Source organism: Salmo salar, chromosome ssa02 (genome assembly GCF_905237065.1).
Source record: "Salmo salar chromosome ssa02, Ssal_v3.1, whole genome shotgun sequence".
NCBI classification, from domain to species: domain Eukaryota; kingdom Metazoa; phylum Chordata; class Actinopteri; order Salmoniformes; family Salmonidae; genus Salmo; species Salmo salar.
This window is the reverse complement of record NC_059443.1, coordinates 92,040,512-92,051,913: the sequence shown is the minus strand read 5'-3', so window position 1 is coordinate 92,051,913 and position 11,402 is coordinate 92,040,512. Positions and strand designations below refer to the sequence as shown.

Sequence of the window (11,402 nt, the reverse complement as noted above, 5' to 3'; positions counted from 1 at the left end):
TTATCAGTGTTTTAGAAATGTGCAAATAGTTGTAGTACGAATAGTAGGTAGATAAATAAACAGATAAATATAGGTGGTGTTACACTGGGGGGAAACCAAGTAATTGTTCTGTTTGCTAACTTAGTTAGCTAGCTAGCTAAACAACTACTGAACCCCATATTGTGTATTAATGGCTAACATATTACTGTGTTACAGTGGGGGGGAAATCAAGTAATTGTTCTTTTTGCTAATTTAGTTAGCTAGCTAGCTAGCTAAACAACTACTGAACCCCATATTGTGTATTAATTAATGGCTAACATATTACTGTTACAGTGGGGGGAAATCAAGTAATTGTTCTGTTTGCTAATTTAGTTAGCTAGCTAGTGTCGGGTTGCGTCAATCTAATCTGGTATTAGGATATAAACAAACCATGCAACTTAGTTTTGCAATGATTATTTAATTCATCTTTAAGTAAATAGAATGATAGTACAAATGGAAAATATGATGTTTGTATATACGGGCTCACTGCACCACCTCGCAGGGTATACAGAGAACTGAGTGTCATATCCTTTGCTTTTCATTAAATACTCTGACAGAGATAGTTCCCACTCACTGCTGGCCTGTCAGAGGGAGGATGAGCGTGGTTTAAACTTACTCATCCTATCGTTGGCGTGCAGGCTGGTCCCAGCCTCGTGACGCACTTCCTGTACACTCTGAGCCTATTGACCACAGGCTCAGTTCTTGTTATTGTATTTCAGTATCAAGTGGTTTCTCATGTTACTCTAGTTTGTGTAACAGCCTTCTGCATGCCTCAACAGGTTTACCCCCTAATTAGCCACAGCTCAGCACTTAGTCACATACACAGTCCCTTAGGACATAATAATCACACAAGCATGTAGCTTTACAAAACAATAGAACATATTGATACATGTGCTGATGTAAAAAGATAATTATACCTTACACTAGCTAAACAACTATTGAACCCCATATTGTGTATTAATGGCTAACATACTACTGTGTTACAGTGGGGGGAAATCAAGTAATTGTTCTGTTTGCTAACTTAACATATTCCTCTCAATTGTACATTTTTTGCTTGACTCGTTATAACTACTTACATCTGCTTCCCCCGTAATGTTTTGTCAGCCATCTTTGCTGAAGAAAGCCACCAGGGACGACGGGTGGCTCGCGTCAAAATTCATCATTGGAACCACTCGATACGATTGGTCATATAAAAACCTTGGGACCCAAATGCATAATGAGTGCTCTAACTCCCCCTTGTGGTGGTCTGGAGCAATGAAGCAGTGACGCTGGGTACCTCTAAGTCCTGCGGTGTAAGATCACAACTTTTAAAGGAGGAACCACTGCAGTGGCGGTTCTAGACCATTTCAACTGGGGGGCCCAAGCTGGGGCCAGTTGTACTGTTAGAGGGGGGCCCAGTTACATTAGACGTTATTGTTGTCATATCGTTTTCTTCACTGCATTAGCAGGCAAAATACCATGTTCATAATCATTAGTGTTCCGCGTTGCCACTGTCTAATAACGGATGTAAAAAAAAGAACGATAGCAAAAATGAGTTATGTAAAAATGATTTCATACTCCACATTTAGGGGGGGCCACAAGGGGGTCCAAAATTGTTGTCACAGGGGCACTGCCCCCCCCCCCCTTCCCCCAGAGTGTCTACCAAGGTACATTTGTTCAGTCATGGCTGTAGTTAGATACTGTCAGCCTTCCTACCTCGGTACATTTGTTCAGTCATGGTTGTAGGTAGATACTGTCGGCCGTCCTTCCCGAGGTACATTTGTTCAGTCATGGCTGTAGGTAGATACTGCCGGCCTTCCTACCTCGGTACATTTGTTCAGTCTGGTCACGGTGCAAAAGGTTGAGGGTTATGCCATATTTCTTTCTATTAGGCTAGATATTATTGCAAACGTCATCTCTCTGCCTGTGCACACATGTATGCATGTTCTACTAGTTTACCCTCATGTTGATGTTATGCAGTTTTTTCTGTTTGGGGGGGGGGGGGGTTACAGACAATACCGTGTGGTGCCTGGGCTTCTTCCTGGAGTAAATTCTAGAAACAGAACTCCTTCGCCTGGGTGTGTCACTGCAGCTGAACTGTATCTCTCTTGAGGGATTAGACATTTATGATTTGATTTCAAGCAGATGATTTATGAGGAGGGGCTGAATGGCAGTTTTATCATGGCAACACTCCTCCCACAGCTGTATAAATATTCCCTGAACTTTACTGTATGTTTCTTTGGAATGGCAAATTTCATCACGACGACCGCTCTCATCATCTGCTGATCACCAATGATCTTATCTACAGGTTGTTACTCCAGATAATGTGATTTAACCACAGATTGTTACTCCAAATAATGTGATTTAACCACAGGTTGTTACTCCAGATAATGTGATTTAACCACAGATTGTTGGTGTCCATTACTGGGAGTAACAGGACAGGTACTGTTTGGTGTAGCACAAGATAATGTGATTTAACCACAGGTTGTTACTCCAGATATTGTGATTTAACTTTATCACATTATCTGGAGTAACAATCTGTGGTTAAATCACATTATCTGGAGTAACAACCTGTGGTTAAATCACATTATCTGGAGTAACAATCTGTGGTTAAATCACATTATCTGGAGTAACAACCTGTGGTTAAATCACATTATCTGGAGTAACAATCTGTAGCTACAGGTCTCTACACCTGAGACACACTCTGAACTGAACTACACTGTTCATACTATTTTTTTGGGGGGTATGTTACTTTTACCGTATAACATTCTTGTTGAATAAACAGTTCTCTTGAGTTAGCCTTAAATAGTGTACACTCCACTGTATTTTAGAATTTGACAAATAAACAAACATTCTTTGGATATGTGAACGTCTAGCATCTGTTTGATGCTACAGAGCCGTTTACAGCTGATATAAATATCTCCTGTGAATCAAGAACGGCAGATTAATAAAACGTATCCATATTTATGTTACAGTGGTTCTAGAACACATCCATATTTATGTTACAGTGGTTCTAGAACACATCCATATTTATTGTTACGGTGGTTCTAGAACATATCCATATTTATTGTTACGGTGGTTCTAGAACATATCCATATTTATGTTATGTTATGGTGGTTCTAGAACACATCCATATTTATGTTACGGTGGTTCTAGAACATATCCATATTTATGTTATGGTGGTTCTAGAACACTCCAACCCTTATCTAATCTCCCTCTGTGACGCTTCCTACATTCCTCTCTCTCTCTGTGATACGTCCTACATTCCTCTCTCTCTCTCTGTGATACGTCCTACATTCCTCTCTCTCTCTCTGTGATACGTCCTACATTCCTCTCTCTCTCTCTGTGATACGTCCTACATTCCTCTCTCTCTCTCTGTGATACGTCCTACATTCCTCTCTCTCTCTCTGTGATACGTCCTACATTCCTCTCTCTCTCTCTGTGATACGTCCTACATTCCTCTCTCTCTCTCTGTGATACGTCCTACATTCCTCTCTCTCTCTGTGATACGTCCTACATTACTCTCTCTCTCTCTCTGATACGTCCTACATTCCTCTCTCTCTCTCTCTCTGTGATACGTCCTACATTCCTCTCTCTCTCTCTCTCTCTGTGATACGTCCTACATTCCTCTCTCTCTCTCTCTCTGTGATACGTCCTACATTCCTCTCTCTCTCTCTCTCTGTGATACGTCCTACATTCCTCTCTCTCTCTCTCTCTGTGATACGTCCTACATTCCTCTCTCTCTCTCTGAGACACACCATTCCTCTCTCTCTCTGTGATACGTCCTACATTCCTCTCTCTCTCTCTGTGATACGTCCTACATTCTCTCTCTCTCTCTCTCTCTGTGATACGTCCTACATTCCTCTCTCTCTCTGTGATACGTCCTACATTCCTCTCTCTCTCTCTCTCTGTGATACGTCCTACATTCCTCTCTCTCTCTGTGATACGTCCTACATTCCTCTCTCTCTCTCTGTGATACGTCCTACATTCCTCTCACTCTCTGTGATACGTCCTACATTCCTCTCTCTCTCTGTGATACGTCCTACATTCCTCTCTCTCTCTCTGTGATACGTCCTACATTCCTCTCTCTCTCTGTGATACGATTAAGGATGTTTCAAGTTTATAAGTCAGAACCCCCACACAGTGTGAGGAGGCTATAAAGACAATTATCTTTTTAGTAACGGAGTGTTTTCCAGACAAGGGTGGAATAGATGGCTAACATTAGTTAGCTTACGTTAGCTTACGTCAGTCAAAGATAGAACGAACAAACATGTTTACTCGGCTGAAGGTAGCTACCAGTCTAGCAGTGACTACCAGTACCGTGGCGTAAGTGAAATTGATTGACAACGTGTAAATATCTATATGATTTAACTGATGGCAATCAGAGTTCAATACAGGATGGTAACGTTAGCTAGGTAGCTAACTTAGCCAGCTAGGCTAGCAAGCGAACTTACCCAGCTAGGCTAGCAAGCTAACGTACCCAGCTAGGCTAGCAAGCTAACGTACCCAGCTAGGCTAGCAAGCTAACGTACCCAGCTAGGCTAGCAAGCTAACGTACCCAGCTAGGCTAGCAAGCTAACTTTCCCAGCTAGGCTAGCAAGCTAACTTACCCAGCTAGGCTAGCAAGCTAACTTACCCAGCTAGGCTAGCAAGCTAACTTACCCAGCTACGAATCTTTTGTTTTGATGTGAAGGAGAAAAATAAATCTATGGCATCACATCACTTCTCAGCTGTTGTCGAAATGGACTCATCATCAGTTCAGCCTGAAAATCCCTCTGATAATCTTTTGGTCACTGCATCATTCTTAATAGCCACAAGCCACTGGCATAAGCTTAGGTTTTCTGGGTCTCTTTTGGTTTGTTGGTCGGGTTTTGAATAAGATTCTAACAACCTTGCATATATATTCATTGTTTTTGTGACAATGTGCTCAAGCTCAGTAAATTTGTTTGGGAATCATTGATGGACTGTAATATTCAAACCAGCTGTTAGGTTCAAATTGTTTCAGAGTAAATAACTCACAGACACTAGAGAAGCTTAACAAAGTTTTAATTATTCCCATCGGGTCGTTACAGATGTAAATTCAGACAAAAACATGTTCTCACCATCACAAGTATATATACCCCACTTTGGACACTCGTCCTTCTCTCCAATCCTTACATCTTCTGGTTCGACAGGAAGAGGGTAAACAGGATACTAAACCCTTATTACTCCCTTCAGGGGATCTTACCTGACCTCAACCCCCTCTTTCACCTAATCCACAGATGTCATTCCACACTCTGTGGCTCTTGCCTTGTGTTTTGCCAGGGAGTCTGATCTAAGAAAACCCTTCCCACACTCATCACAGCTGTAAGGTTTCTCTCCTGTATGTTTTCTCTGGTGTCTTCTCATGCCACTTGAAGCAGAAAAGCTAATTCCACAGTCAGGGCAGCGGTACGGTTTCTCACCTGTGTGTGTTCGTTTATGTATAGATAGAGTTGTGGCGAGAGAAAAACTATCCCCACATACATCACAGCTATACGGTTTCTCTCCGGTATGTTTAGACTGGTGTGTTTTCAGGCCGCAGAAGGAAATATAGCTCATTCCACAGTCGGAGCAGTGAAACGGTTTCTCCTTAGTGTGGATTCGTTTGTGTGTAGCCAGGGCTGCCCGGGCAGCAAAACTCTTCTCATTGTGTACTCTCTGGTGTGATATCATTCCACCTGAGGTAGTAAAACTCATCCCACAGTCAGAGCAGTGATATGGTTTCTCTCCAGTGTGTATTCTCTGGTGTGATATCAGTCTAAATGAGGTAGTAAAACCCATCCCACATTCTGAGCAGTGGTATGGTTTCTCTCCAGTGTGTATTCTCTGATGTAATTGCATTCCGACTGAGGAAGTAAACCTCCTCCCACAGTCTGAGCAGTGGTATAATTTCTCTCCAGTGTGGAATCTCTTGTGTTTTTTAAGAGCTAATGAATATTTGTAACCTTTCCCACAGTCAGAGCAGAAGTGAATTATTTTCCTTGTGGGTCTCCGCAGTTTTTTCTTGAGGTGTTTTGATCTGGAGAGACTCTTCTCTGCCTCGTCAGCATCATGATGTTGTTGAGGCTCCCCGGAGGATCCACGATTGTCACGTGTCTCTCCTGTGTGAAGGACAAAGTCAAGACAGATGGTTAACTCATGACCTTCTATTGCGACCTCAGTCTCTCGTTATCTTAGTAAGGCATCTGAAGACAAAAACATGAAAGATGGAGACTTCAGGCACCGCTGTTAAACTCCACAGTCGTACAGTATCTAATTGTCAACATAATCCTGATGATGATGATCCAACATGGAGGATAACTGTTTTATTACTAGAGATATTAGATCCAACATGGAGGATAACTGTTTTATTACCAGAGATATTACATCCGACATGGAGGATAACTGTTTTATTACTAGAGATATTAGATCCAACATGGAGGATAAGTGTCTTATTACTAGAGATATTAGATCCAACATGGAGGATAACTGTTTTATTACCAGAGATATTACATCCAACATGGAGGATAACTGTTTTATTACTAGATATACACTGCTCAAAAAAATAAAGGGAACACTTAAACAACACATCCTAGATCTGAATGAAATAAATAATCTTATTAAATACTTTTTTCTTTACATAGTTGAATGTGCTGACAACAAAATCACACAAAAATAATCAATGGAAATCCAATTTATCAACCCATGGAGGTCTAGATTTGGAGTCACACTCAAAATTAAAGTGGAAAACCACACTACAGGCTGATCCAACTTTGATGTAATGTCCTTAAAACAAGTCAAAATGAGGCTCAGTAGTGTGTGTGGCCTCGACGTGCCTGTATGACCTCCCTACAACGCCTGGGCATGCTCCTGATAAGGTGGCGGATGGTCTCCTGAGGGATCTCCTCCCAGACCTGGACTAAAGCATCCGCCAACTCCTGGACAGTCTGTGGTGCAACGTGGCGTTGGTGGATGGAGCGAGACATGATGTCCCAGATGTGCTCAATTGGATTCAGGTCTGGGGAACGGGCGGGCCAGTCCATAGCGTCAATGCCTTCCTCTTGCAGGAACTGCTGACACACTCCAGCCACATGAGGTCTAGCATTGTCTTGCATTAGGAGGAACCCAGGGCCAACCGCATCAGCATATGGTCTCACAAAGGGTCTGAGGATCTCATCTCGGTACCTAATGGCAGTCAGGCTACCTCTGGCGAGCACATGGAGGGCTGTGCGGCCCCCCAAAGAAATGCCACCCCACACCATGACTGACCCACCACCAAACCGGTCATGCTGGAGGATGTTGCAGGCAGCAGAACGTTCTCCACGGCGTCTCCAGACTCTGTCACGTCTGTCACGTGCTCAGTGTGAACCTGCTTTCATCTGTGAAGAGCACAGTGCGCCAGTGGCGAATTTGCCAATCTTGGTGTTCTCTGGCAAATGCCAAATGTCCTGCACGGTGTTGGGCTGTAAGCACAACCCCCACCTGTGGACGTCGGGCCCTCATACCACCCTCATGGAGTCTGTTTCTGACCGTTTGAGCAGACACATGCACATTTGTGGCCTGCTGGAGGTCATTTTGCAGGGCTCTGGCAGTGCTCCTCCTGCTCCTCCTTGCACAAAGGCGGAGGTAGCGGTCCTGCTGCTGGGTTGTTGCCTTGATGTAGGCTTGTCGGGCCTGTCTCCTGGTAGCGCCTCCATGCTCTGGACACTACGCTGACAGACACAGCAAACCTTCTTGCCACAGCTCGCATTGATGTGCCATCCTGGATGAGCTGCACTACCTGAGCCACTTGTGTGGGTTGTAGACTCCGTCTCATGCTACCACTAGAGTGAAAGCACCGCCAGCATTCAAAAGTGACCAAAACATCAGCCAGGAAGCATAGGAACTGAGAAGTGGTCTGTGGTCACCACCTGCAGAACCACTCCTTTTATAATCTGCTCAGACACCAACCAAGGAGCATTAAAAGTCGTGCTATAAATTCTCAGACAACCCAAAGATTCCTTGATGCCCTTCCAGACTCCCTCTGCCTACCCAAGGACGTCAGAGGACAAAAATCAGTTAACCACCTAACCGAGGAACTCAATTTAACCTTGCGCAATACCCTAGATGCAGTTGCACCCCTAAAAATTAAAAACATCTGTCATAAGAAACTAGCTCCCTGGTATACAGAAAATACATGAGCTCTGAAGCAAGCTTCCAGAAAATTGGAACGGAAATGGCGCCACACCAAACTGGAAGTCTTCCGACTAGCTTGGAAAGACAGTACCGTGCAGTATCGAAGAGCCCTCACTGCTGCTCGATCATCCTTATTTCCAACTTAATTGAGGGAAATAAGAACAATCCGAAATTTCTTTTTGATACTGTCGCAAAGCTAACTAAAAAGCAGCATTCGCAAATGGAGGATGGCTTTCACTTCAGCAGTAATACATTTATGAACTTCTTTGAGGAAAAGATCATGATCATTAGAAAGCAAATTACGGACTCCTCTTTAAATCTGGGTATTCCTCCAAAGCTCCATTGTCCTGAGTCTGCACAACTCTGCCAGGACCTAGGATCAAGGGAGATACTAAAGTGTTTTAGTACTATATCTCGACACAATGATGAAAATAATCATGGCCTCCAAACCCTCAAGCTGCATACTGGACCCTATTCCAACTAAACTACTGAAAGAGCTACTTCCTGTGCTTGGCCCTCCTATGTTGAACATAATAAACGGCTCTCTATCCACCGGATGTGTACGAAGCTCACTAAAAGTGGCAGTAATAAAGCCTCTCTTGAAAAAGCCGAATCTTGACCCAGAAATTATAAAAAACTAATCGGCCTATATCGAATCTTCCATTCCTCTCAAAAATTTTCGAAAAAGCTGTTGCACAGCAAATCACTGCCTTCCTGAAGACAAACAATGTATACGAAACGCTTCAGTCTGGTTTTAGACCCCATCATAGCACTGAGACTGCACTTGTGAAGGTGGTAAATTACCTTTTAATGACGTCAGACCGAGGCTCTGCATCTGTCCTCGTGCTTCTAGATCTTAGTGCCGCTTTTGATACCATCGATCACCACATTCTTTTGGTGAGATTGGAAACCCAAATTGGTCTACATGGACAAGTTCTGGCCTGGTTTAGATCTTATCTGTCCGGAAAGATATCAGTTTGTCTCTGTGAATGGTTTGTCCTCTGACAAATCAATTGTAAATTTCAGTGTTCCTCAAGGTTCCGTTTTAGGACCACTATTGTTTTCACTATATATTTTACCTCTTTGGGATGTCATTCGAAAACATAATGTTAAATTTCACTGCTATGCGGACGACACACAGCTGTACATTTCAATGAAACATGGTGAAGCCCCAAAATTGCCCTCGCTAGCAGCCTGTGTTTCAGACATAAGGAAGTGGATGGCTGCAAACTTTCTACTTTTAAACTCGGACAAAACAGAGATGCTTGTTCTAGGTCCCAAGAAACAAAGAGATCTTCTGTTGAATCTGACAATTAATCTGGATGGTTGTACAGTCGTCTCAAATAAAACTGTGAAGGACCTCGGCGTTACTCTGGACCCTGATCTCTCTTTTGAAGAACATATCAAGACTGTTTCAAGGACAGCTTTTTTTCCATCTACGTAACATTGCAAAAATCAGAAACTTTCTGTCCAAAAATGATGCAGAAAAATTAATCCATGCTTTTGTTACTTCTAGGTTGGACTACTGCAATGCTCTACTTTCCGGCTACCCGGATAAAGCACTAAACAAACTTCAGTTAGTGCTAAATACGGCTGCTAGAATCCTGACTAGAACCAAAAAATGTGATCATATTACTCCAGTGCTAGCCTCCCTACACTGGCTTCCTGTTAAGGCAAGGGCTGATTTCAAGGTTTTACTGCAGTGCTAGCCTCCCTACACTGGCTTCCTGTTAAGGCAAGGGCTGATTTCAAGGTTTTACTGCTAACCTACAAAGCATTACATGGGCTTGCTCCTACCTATCTTTCCGATTTGGTCCTGCCGTACATACCTACACGTACGCTACGGTCACAAGACGCAGGCCTCCTAATTGTCCCTAGAATTTCTAAGCAAACGGCTGGAGGTAGGGCTTTCTCCTATAGAGCTCCATTTTTATGGAATGGTCTGCCTACCCATGTGAGAGACGCAGACTCAGTCTCAACCTTTAAGTCTTTACTGAAGACTTATCTCTTCAGTAGGTCCTATGATTAAGTATAGTCTGGCCCAGGAGTGTGAAGGTGAACGGAAAGGCTGGAGCAACGAACCGCCCTTGCTGTCTCTGCCTTGCCGGTTCCCCTCTTTCCACTGGGATTCTCTGCCTCTAACCCTATTACAGGGGCTGAGTCACTGGCTTACTGGTGTTCTTCCATGCCGTCCATGGGAGGGGTGCGTCACTTGAGTGGGTTGAGTCACTGACGTGGTCTTCCTGTCTGGGTTGGCGCCCCCCCCTTGGGTTGTGCCATGGCGGAGATCTTTGTGGGCTATACTCGGCCTTGTCTTGGGACGGTAAGTTGGTGTTTGTAGACATCCCTCTAGTGGTGTGGGGGCTGTGCTTTGGCAAAGTGGGTGGGGTTATATTCTGCCTGTTTGGCCCTGTCCGGGGGTATCATCGGATGGGGCCACAGTGTCTTCTGATACCTCCTGTCTCAGCCTCCAGTATTTATGCTGCAGTAGTTTATGTGTCGGGGGCTAGGGTCAGTCTGTTACATCTGGAGTATTTCTCTTGTCTTATCCGGTGTCCTGTGTGAATTTATATATGCTCTCTCTAATTCTCTCTTTCTTTCTTTCTTTCTCTCGGAGGACCTGCGCCCTAGGACCATGCCTCAGGACTACCTGGCATGATGACTCCTTGCTGTCCCCAGTCCACCTGGCCATGCTGCTGCTCCAGTTTCAACTGTTCTGCCTGCGGCTATGGAACCCTGACCTGTTCACCGGACGTGCTTGTTGCACCCTCGACAACTACTATGATTATTATTATTTGACCATGCTGGTCATTTATGAACATTTTAACATCTTGACCATGTTCTGTTATAATATCCACCCGGCACAGCCAGAAGAGGAAGCAAGGGGATAAGAACGTTGCCAGCCAGTACGGCGATGGAACATTTAGAACAAACGACTGGGTCGCGTCCATAGATACAGAACACAAAGAACGAACGACTGGGTCGCGTCCATAGATACAGAACACAAAGAACGAACGACTGGGTCGCGTCCATAGATACAGAACACAAAGAACGAAGGACTGAGTCGCTTCCATAGATACAGAACACAAAGAACGAACGACTGGGTCGCGTCCATAGATACAGAACACAAAGAACGAACGACTGGGTCGCGTCCATAGATACAGAACACAAAGAACGAAGGACTGAGTCGCTTCCATAGATACAGAACACAAAGAACGAACGACTGGGTC

The 11,402-nt window shown here is 44.0% G+C and overlaps 1 protein-coding gene across 1 annotated transcript in view; it reads right to left on the bottom strand.

Moving 5' to 3' along the window:
* Positions 1-5,026: 5,026 nt before the first annotated feature.
* The window catches only part of LOC123732835 (zinc finger protein 572-like), a 36,715-nt gene continuing 30,339 nt past the window's right edge, over positions 5,027-11,402 (bottom strand). Inside the window, exon 2 of the mRNA XM_045712175.1 lies at positions 5,027-6,119. Coding sequence (XP_045568131.1) covers positions 5,248-6,119 — 872 coding nt within the window. The 3' untranslated portion in view covers positions 5,027-5,247. The remainder of the gene's footprint in view (positions 6,120-11,402) is intronic.